The sequence below is a fragment of the Crinia signifera genome, chromosome 4 (assembly GCF_055691185.1).
Source record: "Crinia signifera chromosome 4, ASM5569118v1, whole genome shotgun sequence".
Lineage (NCBI taxonomy): Eukaryota > Metazoa > Chordata > Amphibia > Anura > Myobatrachidae > Crinia > Crinia signifera.
In genome coordinates this window covers 30,325,311-30,348,374 of record NC_139220.1, presented here as the reverse complement: position 1 = coordinate 30,348,374, position 23,064 = coordinate 30,325,311, and the positions used below count along the sequence as shown (strand labels likewise).

The following is a 23,064-nucleotide window of genomic DNA, read 5'->3' as shown; positions in this document are numbered from 1 at the left end:
GGCAGATGGATAGATACATACATACATCTATACCAGTGGTCAGGGAACTCGGTCCTCATTACCCCACACAGTGCATGTTTTGCTGGTAACCCAGCAGGTGCACAGGTGTACTAATTACTCACAGACACATTTTATAAGGTCCGCAGGTGGAGTTAATTATTTCACTTGTGATTCTATGAGGAGACCTGCAAAACATGCACTGCGTGGGGTCCTGAGGACCGAGTTCCCTGACCACTGATCTATACATTCAAGGCATTGACCACCTGCCCTCTCCACTGCTAAATCTGGGGTGCAAGTGATATGTGATCACGTGGTTTAAACAATTAAAAGCTATGATTATGTTCTTGGTGCCTATAAAAAATGCATGTCGCCCGACCATATTGGTTCCAAAACCGCCCTGCAGAATTAAAATTTCATGGATGCCCTGCTTAAAAAATAGGTCTGGTCACCTAATACCGCATATAGAATGGATATGTTAGCGTGGGGAATGAACCTATAGCCAGGTCAGTAAAACATATTCTGCCGTCTGTCCCATTTCCTCTGCTCAGACGATCAGTGACTCTCACACGTTGCCGCTCAGATAGGGGAACAAGACAAACAGAAAGCTTGGTCACACGGTCAGGCAAATTTCCGCACAAGCAATGTTTTGGGAAGGGGGCACTGTATGAGGTGATTCCGGTAACTGGGAGCCTGGGTGCTGTAGTAGCATAGCAAGTTATCTGTCTACAGCAGTGGTTCTTAACCTCGGTCCTCAGGACCCCCCCAACAGTGCATGTTTTACTGTATATAGTGCTTTGTGTGCATAAACATATCACACGTTTCTACCACAGATCCGTCTGGCTAATCGAAGTACATCCACCGAAGTAAGATGCGGTGAGGTCAGAGATCCCAGGAGGTTGTGCGTATGGTAAATTGTAATAACCTAACTTATAAAGCAAAAGCTTCGACAGCTGGTCTGCTACCTTCTGTGGGTACTTGTTTCCTAGCAGGGCCACAACGATCATGATCGTGGGCATCGTGAGTAAAAATCGGGGATTTCCCGCGATTTCCCATAGGGAACAATGTTAAATGCCTCAATTTAGCCGCGATGCCCCCGATTTCCCATAGGAAACAATGTTAAATGGCTCAATTTACCCAAATCATCATAGGGAACAATGGTAAATGGGCCAGAAACCCCCCAAAACACCCCTGAACAGTGAAATGTCCCCCCAAAAGTATTTTACGCCACCCCACGATCAACGCGAACCCGAAGCGTGGCGAGTGCAGCGGTACGCGTCCTGCGACCTTTTCATACCCCCACTATCCACGTCGGCATGGAGTTGAGAATAGAATAGTGTGGCGAGCGCGAAGCGTGGCGAGCGCACGCGGATACCTGTGAAGCCCGCGAAGGGACGCGTTTACCTGTGAAGGTATGCGCGTCCCCTCGCGGGGCTCGCTGCGCTCGCCACACTATTCTATTCTCAACTCCACGCCGACGTGGATAGTGGGGGTATGAAAAGGTCGGAGGACGCGTACCGCTGCGCTCGCCACGCTTCGGGTTCGCGTTGATCGTGGGGTGGCGTAAACTACTTTTGTGGGGACATTTCACTGTTCAGGGGTGTTTTGGGGGGTTTCTGGCCCATTTACCATTGTTCCCTATGGTGAAATTGAGGCATTTAACATTGTTTCCTATGGGAAATCGGGGGCATCGCGGGTACATTGAGGCATTTAACATTGTTTCCTATGGGAAATCAGGGGCATCGCGTCTGGACCATTTAAGCCTTTTTTAGCCGCATACGACGCGACCGACGCGATTTTGACTTTTTTCAATGCATTTCAATGGGGAAATCGGGGGCATCGCATCGGTCGCGTCGCAGACCACTAAAAATTACACCCGATGGCCGCGATTGTGGCCGTGCTAGGAAACAAGTACCCTTCTGTGTTTGTGCATGTGTGAGAAAGAGATGTAGTTTTAATCTCTGCCAGCAGATCGCAGTGTTTCGGAGACTCACGGACACAAGACATATATATAGATCAGGGCTGGGCAACACCGGCCCTCCAGATGTTAATGAACTACACATCCCAGGATGCTTTGCATTAGTTTTGCTATGTGGCCATACTGAAACTGATGCAAGGCATGCTGGGATGTGTAGTTCATCAACATCTGGAGGGCCGGTGTTGCCCAGCCCTGATATAGATGATATGACAGATTGGTCACAGCAGTGTGAGTGGCTAAATAATTTCTTGTATGGGTTGCTGTCGGGACTACCCGGGTCGTGGTGCTGTGTGCAAGCACCTCACCTAATAACCCGGGTCGATCATCCCGGCAACATACCTCCCAACCTGACCCTCTCCAGGATGGACGGAATGCTCTATTCCTGGACTTCCCTCTTAATTTATGATTGCCCTCACCTGTGTGGAAACTATATATTTTTTTTTTTCACTTAACCTGTTCAAAGCAGGTGGTGACAATAATAAGTTAGGAGGGAAGTCCAGAAACGGAGTATTGTGTCCCTCCTGGAGAGGATCATGTTGGGAGGTATGCAATGTATTATGTAATAAAAGGTCCATATTCTGTAGATTTGGGAACCAGAGTAACAAAGGTCACTTTTACTGTGTTTATGGGGGTCTCTTATACCGATCCTTAGATATTAATCCCGGGTCCGGTGCGGGTTTAACCCTTTTTATAATTGTCTAAAGCGTCACTGCAACTTCTGTAGCAGCATTACGGAGCAGGGGGACAGCTGGTGAAGAGGCCGCTTGATGAGAGATCAGATTAATAAGCCAGATGCGGCAGGTAGACTGCGCCATACAGATATATATGGCATGCCATCCTGCCGAGGGAGGGTACAGGAATGACTACCATAATCGGGGCTAGCTGGGGAGAATCTTCTATACAGCAGGATTATATCACGGTCCTTATGTTACATATTTTATAGGATTACCAAGAGAAAGGCCTTGAATAGGGATGCAGTGGTAAAGGGAGCTTGTAGAAGCTTCCTGATTCCATGCAGTATGGTATAGTCCGCATCAGCAGCAGGACGAGCGTATAGAAACCTCCCGTACATGAAGATGTTCAGCTCTCTGCTGAGATTAGAGAAATGATTAAATTGTGTGGACCATTGTTACTGCAAATTCCAGCACTTGCGCCAGATGCATTAAGCTTCAAAAGTGATCATGGAGAGGGATAAACAGCCAGCCAATCAGCTCCTGTCTGACATTTTTCAAACACAGCCTGTGACATGGCAGGCAGGAGCTGATTGGCGGTCTGTTTATCACTCTCTATTTTATCACGTTTAAAGCTTGATGGGGACTTGCCACCAGATTATCATACAGATTTAGGATACATACAGTGTCATATGAAGATGTCATAAAGTCCAATACATAGTACTGCCACCCGGCTAATATATGACCCTAGCCGCACCTAATGCCATAGGCATAGAGGAAGGGGCAGAGGTATAAATATGCCCAGCGCCACTTTCAAGCATTTAACAGACGTGTCAAGATTATGTCAAGTTTTGCATCATTGTATCATGTGATGGTCTAGAGCAGTGTTTCCCAACCTTTTTTCTCTCCCGTACCCCTTGATTAGGCTTTTCATTGATAAGTACCCCCTCCTCTCATTTTGAAATATGGACAGTACTTAGCAGTATGTGGATCCTTATGCATGTCCTTATATTTAGGAGGAGTGGAGTAGTATACAGCAAGGAATCATGCCCTTCTGTGTCTAGACACTGGTTGTGTATTATCTCCAGGATTCCCACTAACACCGGTAGGATTAATGCCGCTGCTTCCTCCACCTTTGTCAGTGCTGGGCAGATGACTGCTGATGTCTGAGGGCAGCATGGGACGCTCCCAGTGGATTGCTGGTCAGGAATATGACAAAACATGGTTTGTCTCCATGGCAATGGGCCTTCTTCAGCCATCAAAAGACCTTTTCATTGTCCGCCATTACCAATATTATTTTCAAGTACCCCCAACTGGTCTGCAGAGTACCCCCAGGGGTACTAGTACCCCAGGTTGGGAACCACTGGTCTAGAGCAGAGGCAGCCAACTCCAGTCCTTGAGAGCTACCAACAGTCCACGTTTTCCAGGTCTCCTCACAGAATTACAAGGGAAGTATTTAGCTCCACCTGTGGATCTTTTAAAATGTGTCAGTCAGTAATGAGTGCACCTGTGTACCTGCAAGGTGAGCTGGAAAATGTGAACTGTTGGTAGCTCTCAAGGACTGTAGTTGGCTACCCCTGGTCTAGAGCAGTGGATCTCAACCTCGGTCCTCAAGGACCCCCAATAGTGCACGTTTTCCAGGTCACCTGGCAGGGGCACAGGTGCACTTATTAGTCACTGACACATTTTTAAAAGATCACTGGTGGAGCTAATTATTTCACCTTTGATTGTGTGTGGAGACCTGGAAAACGTGCACTGTTGGTGTGCCTTGAGGACCGTGGTTGGGAAAGCCTGGTGTAGGGTCATGAGGACCGAGCAAAACATGCACTGTATAGGGTCATGAGGACCGAGTTTGATAACCTGTGGTCTAGAGGGGTTGCTTCTGATTTTATTAAGTTTTGGTCGTTACATAGCAAAATTCTGTTAAAAGAGATAATAGGAAATATAATGGATCTATGTGGAGATACGCATTACAGACTATGGGAAACATAGTCCTCCTCCCACAGTGATTTGGGGCTCTATTTACTAACCTTTGGAGAGAGATAAAGTTGACAGAGATAAACTACCAACCAGCCAACTCCTAATTGTCATTTTTCAAACAAAGCCTGTGTCTGTACTGGTCATACACTTCAGATCCCCCATACGAACGATGCTGGTCCAGGTTTGGAAAGTTTTCTTTTCGTCTACTGTATATATATATATATATATATATATATATATATATATATATATATATATGATATTGGTACTTTACCAGAGACTTACTCAGTTGTGCAATGGAAAAAGGCATATCCGGCCTAGAGCTGACGTCACACCCCTCACGTAACATGCTCAGGCACGCCTAGCGTTTTCCCGGACACCCCCACCGTTTTTCTACACACGCCTGCATTTTTCTTCCCACTTTACATTAAAAACGGACATTTTCCACCCCCAGACACCTACTTCCTGTCAATCGCTTTGCTAGTGGCTTCCCTATAGAAAAAATAGTAGGCTTTCATTGCAGGACGCCCTCACGCATACATAACATGGGCCGTACGCGTGCGCAGTGTATCGATAATGATCCGCCGTGCTAATTTTGCTGCCATGTGATCAGGTCTCAACTAGTCATTGGTAACTGCTACAAAATGGCCGACTCCATTGTGAGCAAGGAAACAATGCACTTTAAGTGACACTTAAACAGGCCAGTGCTTGATGCGTATTTGGCGCCAGAGAGAACTGATGATGATTTTGAAATATTTTCTTTGTAATTCTTTCACAGACATTAAGATAAATGTATTAGGGAAAAAAATGGCATTACAGACAATGTGTGACAAACTCCAGCTTCACTTGCCCTCTCCACCTCAGAGTATCATTTTCCTGAGAACCTGATTGCTACAGAGCTTTGCAGCCATTTGGCTGTCTGTTATTTTAACCCCCTCTGTAGTTACCTCTCCCATGCAGCTGGCTGCAAGACCATCGTTGGCAGGCAATTTGCTGGAGCCTACCCCCCCCCCCCCACTGCACCTAGGAGATAATTAACGCTCTCAGCACCAAATTGAATTGCATCTACACCGCACATCAGTCTCATCTGGCAGAGCAAGGGTAATGCACAATATCTGCTCGCTACAGAGTCATTAGGAGATCACAGCCCACAGCCATTAAGAACCCTTTCCCATTCTGCATCAATGTAGAAATGTTGTTACAGAATATTGAACGAGAGCATGAGATATTAATTCAAGTCATTGAAATACTCAAATAGCATGTTTGCTGTTTTTTATTGCATCTGGGCTGAGATAAGGGCTGGAGCTGGTTTGTGCTGAACAGCTTTTATTCTCCCCTCCAGGAATGTACAAAAACTCCAGATTAGCAGGGTCAGGCTCATTCAATCCTGGTTTTATATTTCAGATCCCACAGTGATTTCCCAGAGAGATCTCTCCAGCGTGCTGTGTGCAGCGGATTGTGCTGGGGAGATGTGGGGTGCCTACAAACGCTGGTAAGCCACAGAACCCTTTTGTGCTAATGTCTTCTTTCTGGTTCTGTTCCAGAACAAATACAAAAAAAAAAGCACAATGCCCCTAAATATTCACGATCCCTGCACAGAGGTGGAATAAAATCAGATTTTCAGGTGAGTCTCACCCCAGGCTTTGCTGTCTGTACCTCAAATATTGCACAGACATAGCAGTTTTCTCCGTTAAAAAAAACAGCATATGATTCTCACTCTGAAGCTCACGAACGATCTTGATGGAGAGCGAGAAGGAAACAATCTAAATTTGGAAATACCAAATTGTTTATTTTTGCATCCATTCACTCATTTTTAATGAATGCTGCTAGAAGGACGAGAGGAAAAAAACAGAGCTCAGCTGTCAATCTCCCCAGAAGACAAATGGTGTGGATCTGCATGGGTAATATTTGTGCTAGGTTGTGGGTCTATGTCCCGGTTCAATTCATGATAGACCAGTGGCGCTCCAGGACACTTCAGCACCCTGGACAGACGCTCTGCGTAGCCCCCCTTCCACCCCAACTTCATAGAGGAGCCGAAAAGCATAAAGCTTTGAGCCTCCACAGGCAGCTCACAAGAGTAATACATGTGCCACAGGGGTCCCCTCGGACCTGTGCATGGGCGGGGCCGCGGAATCGAGAGAGCAGTCGCTGTGACCACTTTAACTGCACCTGCAAATGCTAACATCAGCCCTTGCATGTGCAGGGCAGCCGAGAGGGAGGGGGGCGGGTACTAATTACCCGGGCCCAGGCTTGCTGGAGGGGCCCTGCTCCGACCCCTTACTTCCCCCTCCATCCCTCCTAGGTAGCAACAGCAGCACACACATTAAATAAAGGATATCTGTCCAGACGTACCCTATCTGTATTTACATGTATATGTGAAGGCCGTCTCATACACAACAAGAGAGGCCTCACATGAACTCTCAGCACTCTTCTACCCAACCTACCTGCTGGTGCTTCAGCCCTGTGGTGTATGAATAATGGTTCAAAATGGCTGCCGCACCACCTGTATGGTCTCTGTACTTCATGAAAATAACCTTGTATTATGGTCATAGTTTCTGTACTTTTGTCTTGAACATTTAAATCACTGTATTATGTTCACCCTCTGTTGAGTAATTTTGGAAAAAGAGAGCTATATAAAATTATTATTATTGTCTGATCACAACTCCATAACATGGCGGTAGTGTATTGAAAATCTGGTTACACGGGGGTATTGAGAAATGGGCCTGTGTGCATCCTCAGTCTGAGGCCCTTTCTCTCTAGCCAGCAACGTGCGCAGGTCTCCGGGAAGATGGCTGCCATTTTCCAGACTATTTCCCTACTGCGCATGCACAATAACTGCCTGCTGTTTTTCTATCTGGCAATTTTGCAGAGCTGCTGCTATCGATAGAGGACGTAATGATGAACATGGGGGCAGGGTCTTCGGTGTGGGCAGTGACGCATTTATAATGGCACCCATTTTTTTAAAAGCCCTGTGATTAAGGCAGCAGCGCTGGTGAAATCGCTGAAAAAATGGTAGCCACTCCATTTATCCAGGGATGTGCACATGCGCAGTAGATACTGAGCCCTCTAGCTCTCACACTCTATTGCGTGCCCTGCTTGGAACTGCTGCTGGGAGAGAGTAGTGGCCCCAAAACAGAGTAGGCTGCACACAGTGTCTGGGTGTCAGCCCCCCTGGGAGTGCACCACATACATTGAACCAATTATAGATATGCCAGTGTTTGCCAACATCACGAATGTCCAAACTATGGCCCTCCAGCTGTTGTGAAATCACAAGTCCCATCATGCCTTGCCACAGTTTTGCTATTAGGGAATGCTAAAACTATGGCAAGGCATGCTGGGATGTGTAGTTTCACAACAGCTGGAGGGCCACAGTTTGGACATGCCTGGCCTACATATTATATACGACTTTATCCAGCCTAGACCAAATCTCTATTAAGGCCAGATGTATCAAGCTTCAAAAAGGTGATAACATGGATTTTCTTGTTCTTCTTGGCTGTATGTGACTAAACTTAACACCTGTGCAGGCATTTGACCATTGCGCTGAATGAATGGATCTTATTTTGCTTGGCCAGCATACGGTCATCCCGTTTGTGTTTAACCACACTCTGGGCTCTATGCCGACATCCATATCATAGGACTCCGTATGCAAATTTCTTTATACCTGGCGCCATATTTTCACAGTTGACCTTACATGAAAATGATTGACATGTAACAAAATACTGCATACTAACATCAATTGATTCTGTGTATGCTGGCTGCAATTTTTGTGGATGGACAAAACCATGCTGCACCGTAGGTGGGGCAGATGTAACTTCTGCAGCGAAAGTTAGATTTGGGAGAGATATTTTGTTTTTGTGCAGGGTAAATACTGGCTGCTTTAGTCTTACACTGCAATTTAGATTTCAGTTTGAATTTGAACACACCCCACCCAAATCTAACTCTCTCTGCACATGTTATGAAGTACCAGCCAATCATCTCCTAAATGACAGTTTTCAAACATATCCTGCAACGTGGCAATTAGCAGCTCATTGGCTGTTACTTTTTCTCTCTCTATTTTTTCCCTCTCCAAGGCTTAATACACCCCCCCAAAGTACCAACAATCGGTCCCTAAATGTCATTTTTCAAACCCATCCTGCAAAATCACAGTTAGCAGCTGATTGGCTGTTTACTTTACCTCTCTACACTTTATCAATCCCAAAGCTTAGCACATCTCCCCCACACTCATACAGACGCGTGCCTGCTGGCTTCATATTGCAGACATGCATTATGATTGCCATAGAGCCTGCGTAGACCATGTGTGTCCACTGTTCCGTTTCACACGGCTGACCTGCCAGGGCTACATTAATCTCTTGTGAAGAGCTGTAATATAGTAATAAAAGGACTACCAGCACTGCTTCTGCCTCCTGCTGTATTCCTCCAGCATGTGTTTTATCCCAGTCGCATATAACATAGCTGGAATCCCACTAGCTATCACAGCTCCCAATTCCAGTTTTGGAGGACACACACAAAGAAGTGGATGTCAGCAAGTTTCATGATTAAGAACAAAAACTGGAATTGTGGGTTTTCTGTTTTCTGTTGTCTGTTGTTGGTTGCCCCTTCCAGGTACCAGACAAAAACGTGCTCTGTGTGTGTTATTGCAACAATCCCGGCTCTGGCTGCGGTGCACTTGTGGGGAATCTAGTACAAATGCTGTAGTGTTTTGTGAGCGCCACACCCGAGTTAGCAGCAACACATAACAAACTACCAACCATCTCCGACAGAAGTGTGTTGCTGCTGGCAGCAGACGCTGGGTGCATAGCAGGGCCTTGTTTGGTAGTGGGGGAGGAAGGTGGATACAGCTCCTTGTTATTCTTATCAACACTAGTCAACAAAGACTGCACAGACACCTTGGCACTTATATGGTATCAGCAAATGGGATGTGCCATTTGGCCCCAGCGGCTGCCAACAGCGAAAATGACCACCTAACATCTCTGGACTTGGCCATGCAGCCGTTGAATTAAAACAGCCTTCATTAAAAGTGTAGACAAATCCTTAGTTCTGCATCCTAACAGAGCGTTGTTTTCACATCTTTCCTGCAGAGCGGCCATCTATGTACGGATCAAGGTTACCGTGGGATTCCACTGCGTTTTACCGGGCGTTAACCCTTCCGTTCGCCGGAATCGTGGCCGAGCATACCTGACATGAAGTGCGTGTGTGCAGGACCTGATGCTTACGCTGCAGGCCGGTATCAATGCGCAGTCAGCAAATCATCAAGTGCATGTGATAAATGCACAAAACTGAATGTATATTGGTCCATCTATTTATTAAGTTACTTATATAGCGCACACATATTCCCCAGCGCTTTACAGAGAATATTTGAACATTCACATCAGTCCCTGCCCCAGTGGAGCTTACAATCTAAATTCCCTGCCACATGTACACGCACATTCATTGTGGGGTTTATTTTGTTAGGAGCCTACCAGTATATTTTTGGACTGTGGGAGGAAACCGGGGTACCCAGATGAAACCCACGCAAGTATGAGGAGAATATACAACTCCGCACAGTTAGGGCCGTGGTGGGATAGAACCCATGACCTCAGTGCTGTGAGGGTCTGCAGCACAGTTCAAAATTGCAATAGGGGTGAAGCAGCAACTACTGGTGAGTCTGTTGGAATGGCAGTTGGTGCAGTTGATGTGCCTCCTCTATTTGAATTTTGAACTGTGCTGCAGCTCCTGATGGAATATATATATATATATATATATATATATATATATATATACACACACACACACACATATATCTCAGCGCGCAATGCTCGCCAGCGCCACTGTCGCAATGTCTTAATTTCCTTAACCGATAAGGGTGCTGCAGGTACCAATGATCCACATCCATTTGGTGTAAGACTGTTCTGCACCCCCTAACAGGAGAGTGCTGCAGTCAGCCAGTGACGTTAACACTCTTAAATATTGCAATGAAATGATTTTTTATTTATTTTTGCTTCCCCCCCTATGTCTGTCTTGTTTACCCCCTTCACCCCAGCATGGATGAAACAAGTACTGGGAGGGGGAGGGGCTGCTGGCTCCCCCTTCCCCTGTTTGCTAAGCCACAGAGAGGGAGAGGAGAGCTGACACTCACATTTGCAGCAGAGAGAGTTGAGGCATGCAACAAGCAGCACACACACTCACAGCAGCGCTGGGAGCCACACAGAGCAGGGGATATTATAGATGCTGCTGCTGCTGCTGCTGCTGGATGGGATAAGGATCAGGAGCTCCTCCCCCGGTATACAGGCGCTGGAGGAGAGGGAGAGCTGAGCTGCTGCTGCTGCTGCTCATACACATAGTGCACGGCGGCCGGGGCTCTGCTGCTGCTGCTGCTGCCTGTGCCGGCTTCTCCCATTGCGGGACTACTCCTCACCCTCAGCCAGCCAGGGAAGCCGGGAGGGGGCGGCAGGCACAACTTCTCCTGCTGCTTGTACTGCTGCTGTGATTTCTATTGCTGCTCTCCCCGGGTGGATGTGATAGCGGGGACTGGAGCGGAGATGAGGAGCGGCGGCTGGAGGAGAGCTGGAGAGCCAGGTAAGGAGCCCGGGCAGTGCCACTCTCTCCGCAGCACTTAGTTGGACGATGTGCCGGGAGCCCGCAGATGTCTGGACCGGGGGAGGTGGGGTGGGTGCCGGGGGGCTCCGGATACGTGTGGATGCTGGGAGATATGGGGGTGCCATTGATGGGAGCACCCCATGCTGTGCCACCAGGGCGTCATCCCCAGCATCAAGGGAGACCAGCTGGGGTTGGGGGGACCCCACGGGTGTGGGCAGCTGGAAGCTACAGAACATGTGTGTGTGTGTATATATGTGTGTGTGTGTGTATATATGTGTGTGTGTGTGTGTGTGTGTGTGTGTGTATGTATATATTCCTTACAACTAGCCCTGTATTGGGGAGATGCCCCTTCAGCTACACTGCCCCACTCCCTGGCACCTCTGTGATGGGCAATAGGGATCTGCCTGTAGACTTAGGGAGGGGTTGATGCTGGAACCAGCGACCCCCCCCCCCCCCCCCTCTCGATATTTATATTATTCTTATTTAGGGGTGATGTCCAGTGATATGTGATTGGGGGTATCGGCAATGGGGAACCCCTGTTACTTCCACTCTGCTTTACACAGCGCCAGCCCCACTGCTGGCTATCTGTGGGGGTAGTGGCTGGAGATCATCCATTACATGTAGTGTGAAGTGAGATTCCACACTGTACTGGAGGAGCTGCATCCACAGACATGTGGATCATACATACATACATACATACATACATGTTATTAGTGTGAAGCTTTGCATAGAAGGGCTGGCAGATCTTGCAGGATGAGTGTAGGCTCTGCAGAGATTCAGGGGAGACCCTACATTGGGCTGTAGTGCCTGCATGTATGCTATGTGCACAGACACTAAGGAGAGATGTTGGGTATATAGAGGAATAGCTGAGGATGTAGCTCTGTATACACTGAGATGCTGCTAAGCGATGCATCCCGGTGGTATGGGACTCGGAGGTTGTAATTGAGCTGTAAGCACCTGTGTAAGTGCTGCTGGTAGGTGGCTATCTATTGCACTGAGTACGCAGGCTGCATGGTGATGGACACTTGTGGTTCATGGAATTATAACACAGGGAGATTGGATGCCTACGTACCAGAGCTGGGGAAAAAGGAGGGAGCTCTGTGCCTCCCGGGCATTACACCCGCGGTGGCAGGGAGCACGACTGCACCATCCCTGCGAGAGACTTTGCGGAGATGCCTGCAGGTGTCCTGTGAGCTCTGACACAGCTGGTCTTGTCTGGGTGGGAGTGGGATGGAGAGGTGGGGGGGGATCTCTTGCAAGAGCTTATTTGCAATGGGCAGACACTGCACTGGTTCCATCTTTGGATGTTTTAATGCCATTCCCCCCAATACACCACTGAAGAGCCCAGCCACCCTCAGCGATTGCAAATGCAACTTTCTCCCCCCACCCCCCCTCCTTATGCCTTTAATTTGTGTCTTCATTGGACAAGCTGCTGCGTAATATCAGATGTTTTATGTCTTTCTGTATTTAACAGTCTTTACTTTACCCACTGGCAAGTTGGCTAAAAGTCTTATTTAATCAGCGAATGTCATTAAAATAAGCCAGCCTGGCCGTCATAAACATTTCCTATGACTTGGCACTTAAGAGTACGCACCAGCTCTGTGCCATTATTCTAAAGGTAATGGATATGTGGGCGCAACACAGATGGAGCAGTGAGTTAGGGGGGCAAGCAAGCATATGGGCGAGAGAGGCTGGCGCTGCCCCCCTTCCTAGTAATAAGTGTTGCAGCTGTGGCTGATTTACCAAGTGCGCTTTTCCTGCGATTTCTGCCCATTTCCTATGCAACCCGCAAGTGTTGACACTTTACACTGGATAACGAAGATAAAAACACAACCTGATCAATTAGACATGCTGGGAGTGCTGCAGGAATACCCCATTTCCCCACATGCATGTTGTGTATGTGTGCATTGCTAGTCCGTCTGCATTGCTGTAGTCATTTTTTACTGCGGGAGTATTTTATTTATTCCTCTCCAGTTTAAATTTATGTTGTTATTCCTAATCTGGCTCATTATTGGAGAACGCTATTGAAATAAATGTGTATAAGAACGGTTACTCCCTTTTCCCTGGTTATTGCAATAGGGTTTATATGGTGTGTGTGTGTGTGTGTGTGTGTGTAGTTTGTAGTTTGTAAAGCATTAACCCCAGGTATAAATGCTAGGTGCCATATACAGCACCTGCTGTCTCTCTCCGCCAGATCACACTGCTACTGCAGGACTGACCTGCCTGGGTGATGGTACCCCCTTTCGTGACACATTTTCTGTGACTGGAATAAACCTCTAGACTTAAGCCACAAGGGGAGATATTTGATGAAGTTTAGATGAGACCGTAACCCTTTCCTGTTCACTTACAAATGAGCGAGTCCAGATTGCCTTTCTTGAGACCACAAATCTATATCTTGGGTGCTGTTGGGAATGATCAATGGTCTGGCTAATTTCTCTAGTGTTGAACCTTATACGGCCACGGTCAGATTGATTGCAGTTGTAATTCTGCATCTGCCAAAGCAGAGGTTTTATATCAAAGCAAATGATTCCATATCTTAATCATCTAGGTAGGTGTTGGTGACGGTGGCTGGGATCAAGGAGGAGAGAGGGGGTTGTAGTGTCGGTCTGTGGCTGGGCTCGCACCTTTTTTTTTTTTTTTGTGTGACGGTGCACAAAATCCGTCCGTGTGACGGTTTATCTTGGTGTGTCTGGCTTAGCTGCAGACTCTTTGAGTCAATCCTGAATATCGCTGCATCTCCGGTCCTCTGTAATAAGATGCTCGCACCCAGCCACTCTCCGTGCTGTGTATTCCAGCCAAGCCTAAAGGATAGAAATCTTCCCGGCTGGTTTCGTTCTCCTATTTCCTCTACTTTTTTGGCCGGTATGTGTATTTTGGATGCGCACGGAGCATACAATGCAGGAGTGGGTAGCACAGCGATTATTGATCGGAGTAGATCTTTCTGCACATCAACACTTACGTTTCTCAAGCCTATTATGATCTATATGACAAATGTTGCGTTTTTTAAATTGCGTTTCTGATGCCTGGGAGTGGGCTTGGCCCATGTACCGGGGAACTGGACTGTACGACGACAGGGAATTTGTGCCTCGGCTAAAATTCTGATTTATAGCAGATAATGAATGTCAGTTTGTCTAGCAATTATCTCGCGACTACACCATTGCATTTGTGCTCAGCGTCAGGCTGTAATAGTGCTGATCGCTAATCATGGTATGGCCATTTCTATTCTGTGTCTGCCAATTGCAGGAAGCAAAGAGGATTATTCAGAGTAAAGATTTTCCCTTTTTTTTTTTTTTTTAAATAGCCATTCATTTACAAAAGTCAACTGGATCTTGCCGCTGTTGTATGTGCCTCTATACGTAATTGGAAACCATGTACAGTATGCTATAGATTGGATCTTGATTTAAGGGGGAACCACATAAGCCCCCCCCCCCCCAAAGCACACACATTCACACTCATCCCTGCCATCCTCATCACCTCAATAAATAATATAAGATGGGGAAAATCTACAGCCTTGAATGAAAATATGCATTTTCTAATCAGAAGGAAGATCAGAGAGAGAGAGAGAGAGAGCGTGTGTGTGTGTGTGTGAGTGACTGACTCTCGGTTAACGTCAGTGATGTAGCTGAGATCCACTTAACACTTGTTGTGTCAATACAGAACCTCCATCTGAGTGCATAGGAGGTATCAAACCCCCATTTACCCAAACTGTTACCTCTACCTTGTACCCCCACCCCTCTCCGTCACTGCCCCAGCATTTCCAGCAGCTCCTTCAGCTGAGCAGTAATTCAGTAGGCTGTGTATATTTACATACAAGCTTTTGGTTTAAATAAGCAAGAACCCAGTACAGCGCTCAGATTATGTAATCCTTCCAAGTGTGTGTGTGTGTGTGTGATATATATATATATATATTATTTTTTTTCTCAATGTAGTGATGTGTAGCATTTCTTTTGTATATTTTCATCCCTCCCCAGTACACGGTTATATGGTCTGCAGGTATATCTGTGCATATTGCCAGCACAGTATGGAGATTCAGACACAATGTCGCCTGATTATGTATGTGATTGAATAGGGTGCACTCTACTAGCTTACTGTTCTAATGAATGACAGGGGGGGCAGACTTCCCATGTTACAGCTGTTGGTGCATCGGATAAAGCTGGGTATATTCACTTTTTTTTTTTTTTCTCCATAAGATGCATAGAAGCTGACATTTTATTTTCGTTTTTCTTTGTCTTTATGACCTGTCTTGCATATTCTAAATGAGCGCTTGTATTGGAATACCGTTTGTTTTTACCCTACATTTCTATGACCCCCACTAGCCACTGTTTGTATAATACATGGCCACTAACTGCATAGTTTCTAATCGATTTTACTAGAACCCTAAACTACATGTACAGACACCTGGTAATGTCATATCCAATTCTGTATGTATAAGGATATACATGCTTAAGCACAGATGATTTTAAATACCGCCTCTATGTCTTAACCCTTTTGAGTGCCAATTAAATTTGTCAAAATAGGTGTTAAAAAAAATTGGCTAGCAAACAATTTTATTCATCGCAATGTTTCCTTTTATATAGGAAATCCTTTTTATACGCATAATTTTTTTTAAATTTTGAATTTATATAACCAATGTGAGCGACACTGGCATTTTTTGTGTGGATATTTTAAACCTCTCCCACAGATGTTGGCAATCAGAGGGTTAAGGATAGCCGTGCTTGGACACCGGAGGGTACAATCAAATTGAATGAGGTGCTATTTAAGTCACCTGTGCTTAAGCATGTGTATCCTTTTCAATACCTGGACTGTTAGATTGCCGAGGAACAAGTTTGGGAACCACTATTCAAGATTTTGTTTTAGGGCAGGGTGCTGACCACCGGGCAGGGCATTTTTTTTCAATCGGGAGGGCACATTTTATGTTAGTACTTTTACATTAGAAACAAAAACATATACAAAAATGTCCACACTGCACTAGAATTATGCCTATTAAACACAGCCATACTCAGCTATGCCCTTTACATATTCCGCCGTAATGACAATTACACATTATGGCACACACTGTAATGCCTCTTACACATTATCCCACACACCATAATGCCAATTACACATGATGGCATACGCCGTAATACCCATTACACATGATGGCACACACCAAAAGTTCTCAGAGGCAGTTCAGCGCGGTGGGTGGCAACGTAAGGGCGCACAGTGCCACACACAAAAAGGGCAGGGTGCATTTTAAGGTTTTTTTTTTTTTTTTTTTTAAATGGCCCAAAAAAAAACCTCAGAGGGTACTCTACTTAAACTGTGGCTCATTATGGTGTCTTGAGAACGGTTTGGGAACCTCCTGCACTATGATGTTGTATTTGGAGGAGGCTATAAGTTGTAATGAAGTGGTTATCACCTCAGGTGTGTTATATTGCGATGTGATGCTGGTTTTCTTTTCTTTTGCGTCTGAGTTTGTGTAAGGTGATTATTGCACTAGTTAGTATCTGTGAGTGATAAATGCCTGTCTCAGGCCTATGTGCATGTGTGACACTCCGCATTCTCTCTGGAGCTGTGAGCGAACACATAATTGCAATATGATCATTTCTGCCTTTTCTCCTGACCTGTATTTTTTTTTTTCTTTCACACCAATAATGGTGGGGAGAACATGTCATTTTTCTTATCACCACTAGGGGCAGTGTAGTCATTTAACAGGTGGGCAGCAGCCCTACAAGTTACACAGTATATGTTATTTTTTTATCTATATTATAGGAATATTGTGCATTTTTTTTTTGGACAAGTTTCTGTACATGTCTATTAACCCCTTTCTGCAAATAGTCAGTGCCACACCACCAAAGCACAATACTTTCTATTTCTCTGGAAATGGTCCTGCATTTACAAGTGAGCCCTGCAAATGAGAGAAGGGAAAGCTAATAAAATGTGCATTTTTATATAAGCAAAGGGGACTTGACATTTGCAGAATACACTAGGGCTTAAGCACTTGTATGTGCTCATGTGTACCCCAGTTTCACTCCCTATTGCAATACCCATTCACTTGAAAACCTTACTTGGTACTGTTGTAAAGGGAGGTGCTAACCTCTTTCTGTAGGGCTGATCACAAGAGTGTGCTGAATTTGACATCAACCTCCTTACTAGTGTGACCCCCCACGCATTTCTATACATTGTGCCTTCCTGTCACTTACTCATCAACAGTGACACTCCCCACCCCCACCTGTAGGACCAAAAGGCATAGCTGTCTTCAATGACAGATGTTGTTTTTCTGATGGTGGCTTTACAGTACAGCAAACTATTCAAGCAGCCGATTCACAGATACAGGTTTCTGCAGTTTTAGACCCTATTTCAGTACAAGTTCCCTTACGGTCTTCATAAGAAGTTATTAAGTAGGTGTTTTTTATTTTTTTTCATGGGTTTATGAGGTAATACCATAGTTTGGTCTCAGTCCCTTGAAAGAGAGAATTATTTTTTCTATGATTTTTTTATTTATTTAATTTTTTACATTTATTTATATATATTTTTTTTAATTTTCTGCAGCGTTTGTATTGTGTATAGGGATTTGTTTACTAGCTTGTGTATAAGTTGCTATACTGGCTGAAGGGGACCCGCATCATTCTGGTTCCCGTCGTCCTAGTCTGTATTATCTAGTCTGTTTGTTGATCATCAGACCTCACACATAGGCAAGCTGTGACCTGCATTTACTGTATTCCCGCAATCTGCACATCTTATGTTGGGCTGCCTTCAGGCACATGTACTTAAGGTGTTAACTAAAAGGCTATTTTAACACTGAATGTGCGTATACAAATCAGAATGACTGTCACTTACTGCAACCTTCTGAGACCTACAAGGCTCTGACCACCTTCTATACGGAAGAGGCGTAAGGAATAATGATTTGACTGTTACAGAATTCATTTTTTTTTTTCTCCATACTACTATCCTTTTTTTTTTTTTTTTTGCTCGTTGTACCGAATAAGGAGGTTTTATTGTACCTGGTACCCGATTTTGATTGACTGTTCTGAGGGGAGTTGAATAGGACGTGCTGGTCCATTGTTCCTTAACACTTGGTGGCATTAAGTTCTTTAAACTCAATGTTCTAGTCATTCAATGTGTTTTTATTGTGCACCGATTGAGGTACTTGAACAGTTGCAATTGTTTCCTTTCATTTAAGGAAGTTTTAAAATGTGTGTTTTGACTGACATAACACTGTGGAGTAGCGGGGGGGGGGGGGGGGGGTGGTGGAGGTTAGAGATGGGTTACGGCAGTGTGATTTGGATTAAGAGGGTTGAGATGGTGGAAAGTGTAAAAAATAAATGGGTAGTGTTACTATCTGGGGATAAATCTGATGCCCTGACTTGCATAGTGGTTGAACCTTCATACCCACTGGCTTGCCCAAAGCGGCAAATCCGCTACTAACTCAGATTTCTTCAGCTCATTCTATGAAATTGATAAGAACTTCAATCAGTCAATCTGCTCCTGTAATTTTTTTTTAAAGTGTGTAACATGCCAGCTGATTGGCTGGTGCTGTATCTCTCTAATAGGTGAGAGATGCTCTATTTTTCTATTCAATTTTGCTTATAGAAGTTGTTACACTGCAAAAAATTTCTCAAAATACTTGTGCTTTGGTATGTGACCATGGGCCAAAATTTAGGCTGATCACTTTGACATAACGAACCAGGTCGAACCTGTGATGTAATTTTAACGCTTCCATTTGTATGTGAAATGCAGTGGTCCTGCTTATTGATGCACATCACTTTTTTTGGGGGGTGGGGGGGAATATGATGTATAGATTTTAACAGAAAAGAATGGTAATTACAACTTACTTGTGGGCAGATGTACTAAGCTTTGATGAGAAAGTGGAGAGGGTTGTATAAAGTTTCAAAAAGTGATAAAATGGAGAGTGATAAACAGCCGGCCAATCAGCTCCTACCTGCCATGTCACAGGCTGGGTTTGAAAAATGACAGATATGAGCTGATTGGCTGGTTGTTTTATCACTTTTGAAGCTTAGTGCATCTGGCCCAAAGGATTAATCAACCAATGAGCTCCTAACTGTCATTTTTCAAACCCAGCACCTACTGCTCCAAGCCAATGCAAGCATTAATCGGAAACTCCTGGGCTTTACTATATGAAATGGTTAATCGCCAGACTGTATTACAGCACTCCTTGCTGCAACTCCAAAAAAAGTCTGCCTTTTACACAGGTTTGTCTATACGCTTTACAGAGCAATCTATCAGCTGATAACCATTGGAAGACTGGCTAATGTTGACATTGGGTTGCTTTTTCCAGGAACTGTTTGCTCTCCTAGGGTTGGAGGGAACTAAAAGGATGTTGCTTGCTTGACAAGTCGTCCAGTAATGAGGAAACTCTCTCTCTCGTGTGGTTTCACTTTTATTGCATTAGTTAACATTTTATACACCGTTTATTGACAGTGGTAGCTTTTAAGACTGACGTCCATTTATGTACTTTTCCTGAGAAATGGGAGACTACAGCTTATCGACCAGGCTCACACAGAAGCCGGTCCCTGCAAAACAGGGGTCTCTGGGGCTGTACAGCAAGAGACTGTGTAATATGTTGCCATGGAAACACAGCCGTGCATTGACGACGCTAGGTGGAGAGCCTGTCAACGTATTGGCATAAAAGTGGTTAACCCGTCCTAGACGGAATAAAAGTTCCCGTGCATTGTATTTCAGTGTGGTTCCCATTTCTCTTGGGGTTGGGCACATTTTGCTTCTCCTATTGCATCTGTGTATGGATTTTTGATTTTGAAACATGAATTATTTCTCAGACGGGGACGACTTAGCAAATGTGATTGCTCCGCAGCGATGCAGGGACGCGCCATCATCGGTGGTACTTAACCCTTTCTATACTTAGTGCATGTTCAATTAATAACTTCAAAGGTACAAAGACTTTTTTTTTTTTTTTTTTAAAGGAGACTGCGTCTGTGCTGTGTGTGTCCCACTATTCGCTGTCTTTGACGCCAAGGGACCACCTTTTGGTCTTTCATGTTGTTTGGTGGGAACTGTCCACCGGTTTTTATGTGCCACTGTTGGTCGGGGTCAATCCGCAATGTGCCAGTTTGATCTTTGGAAGGTATGCGTAGGCGGTGAGACTGTTGCGACATCGGATTGGTAAGGAACCACAACTACTACATCAAATGGTGTCTGCACACAGATGAGTGGATGGCGTCATAGGCCAGCACCGGAAGCCGGTTTTCTCTACAGGTTACCCAGGGGTGAAGACTAATGCTTTAGGGAGCCAAATGGCTGCAGGGAGCATCTATTGTGTCTCGAACTATTGCTTTGATATTTGGGTGCTTTATGTTGTAGTTTCTGTTGCTTTTAAAATTTTTTATTTTGGCAGACATACTGTAGTTTTTTTTTTTTGTTTTTTTTTTTGTTTTTTTTTTTCTAGACGTTTTAATACTTAAAACTTTAAGTTTATGATTCTACATTTTTTTATTTTTTTTTAAGACCTGTAATAATCAATACTTATACTTCCTTTAGCGCAGTATTTTTAGAAGGTGTTGGAAGACATTGGTTGCGGTCAGTGCTCATAACTTTTTATGTGTATGAAATTGAAAAAGAACTCTTGCAGTTTTGCTCACTGTTAACTCATCGATAAAAAAAAAAAAATGCTATTCCAGACGGGAGTGTGCTCAGAAACGGGAGATATGGCTATAGCTGGGAGGGAAGAGGCTCTTTATGGCCTGTGCTTAGGTTGATGGGACGGGATGGTGTTGGTCAACAAAATGGCTGCCTCCACACTGTGACCTTTTTCAGGCCACTAAAGTGTACAGTACATGTTAGGAGTAGGTGTGGTGCGTCAGCTGCTGTGGAACTGCACTTCCCAGCATGCCATGCCACAGATTTACCATGCACTAACAACAAAAGTGTTGCAGTGCCTGCTGGGAGCTGTAGTTCCCCTGCTGCTAAAGTTCTGTTAGAGAACAATTTCACTTTTTTTTTTTGTTTTGGAGTGTTTTTAGATATATTTAGGAATACATGGGATCTTATACCCTGCTGCACCTGTGTTAATAGTATTGTTATGAATAGGCTCCTATTGTATGCTGTTTTATTGTATGCTGTTTTGTGACCGGTCACTCCAGGTCTTTGTAACCTGTTTGTGTTTTATTTTATTTATTTGGATGTGTTCTTTTCTGTTAATGGGCCTGTAGCCCAGATCCTTGGGGCAGACAGACTAACGACGCAGTCATTCTGCCGGGAGCTATTTAGAGGTGGTCTCCTTGTTAATGTAAGAATCCTCAGGTTGCAGTCGGCTAGCTTGAAGGTGAGCTGTGACTGATCTGATGTACTCCCAGGCTGTTGCTTCTGCTTTTGTTATCATGCGCTAGAGATCAGACCTTTCACCCCTGCCAGTACATTACATGGAATTTAAGGTCATTGTATTCAGTGAGGAGCTATTATTTAGACAAGGAATAATCCTCTGTATATGCTACAGATAATGCTGGACAATCATGGAGTCCATGCTCTTCTTTTTTTTTTTGTTCTGTTGAAATGCGCCTTAATATAACTTTGTATATTTTTGTTTTTATATATTGCTTTCACTGTTTGATGTTTTTCTTTTGTCCCAAACCCAAAATATAAATAAAGAAATTCAAACCAAACAAAAACCTTGTTGCGGTAAATAAAAACGATACAAATAAAGCTTGTTGTATCGGGAGAGCAGGCGAGAACTGCGAAGGAAGGTGCCGGCCAATCAGCTTTGAAAAGCCATCATACAGGTTGTTTGAAAAATAAAAGGAACTGATTGGCTACGGCTTTATCTCTCTCCAAACGCCGATAAATCTACCCCTGATTGAGAACGGTTACAAGAATGTCCGATTTTTGTAGAGTGTGTCCGTGTATTTTGAGCCCGTGCGAGCGTTGTTTTCCCAAAATGGCAAATGTAAGATTGGCATAAATGCAAAAAGTAAAGCTAGAAAACAGAACCAGCTTCCCTGTCAGTGTTCTCCTAAGCAGGAGCGCGGTCTGCTTTGCCAAAGGTCATCGCTGTCAGCCAGACACACTATTTCTGTGCCTGTCATCAGAAATTACCAGTGCCCTGGTCTTTTCTGACAGTCGGGAGGACTTGTGCAGTGCTCTATAGCTGTATAATAGGGCTGGCTACGTATCTTATATGTGCTTCATGCAGGTTTTTGACTGAAGTTAAGCTTCCCTTTTTAATGTACATGGGTTTCTAGATTTAAAGAAAGATTCCCCTAAGTAGAATGGAAGTTTTCACGAGCAGGGCCCTCTACCCTCATGTGCTTTGCCTCCTTTTACTTAAACCATATGCAATGGCACCAAATCCAAATTTATTATTTTTTTTGCCACCCTGATACTTATGCCAATGTCCTCAGCTGATGCTGCTAGGTTATGTGCCCTGTACTTGTCCTATATTGTATTCAACTGTAAATCCTGTCCTTCTTATTCATTTATGTGCTCTGTAATTGGGCGCTGTAGATCCCTTGTGCCGCCATATAAATAAAGGATATCATGAACATTATTATTATTTTGTGCAAGGACATCTCCAGCCCAAATCTACATATACTGTAGCTGCAATGCCCCTCTCCACCATACCCCATCCTGATCTGGATTGTCACCGAGCATTCTCTTGGAACGGAATCGGTACATCTGTCAGAATGAACTTAGGTCTACAGTCATTAGGTCGACCCCATTAGGTCGACTTGCAGGAAGGTCGACCTGATTTAAGGTCGACATGGGCCAAGGTCGACATGACTTAAGGTCGAATTTGCATAAAGGTTGACATGAGGAAGGTTGACTGGTCATAAGGTCGACATGGGTTTTTCACTGTTTTTTTTTAGCCGAATGTCGACAGTCGACATGGACACAGTTGGCAATGAGAATCGG

General features: G+C 44.7%; 1 protein-coding gene across 6 annotated transcripts in view; it reads left to right on the top strand.

Annotated features, from left to right (window-relative positions):
* The first annotated feature begins 10,761 nt into the window (after positions 1-10,761).
* The window catches only part of PCDH1 (protocadherin 1), a 158,874-nt gene continuing 146,571 nt past the window's right edge, over positions 10,762-23,064 (top strand). For 3 of the 6 annotated variants that reach the window (XM_083181498.1, XM_083181497.1, XM_083181499.1), the window contains exon 1: positions 13,926-14,064. In XM_083181498.1, coding sequence (XP_083037624.1) covers positions 13,959-14,064 — 106 coding nt within the window. In that variant the 5' untranslated portion in view covers positions 13,926-13,958. Of the gene's footprint in view, positions 11,182-13,925; positions 14,065-23,064 lie in introns of those variants that run through there. The other 3 variants (XM_083181495.1, XM_083181494.1, XM_083181493.1) reach the window with 3 other exon arrangements.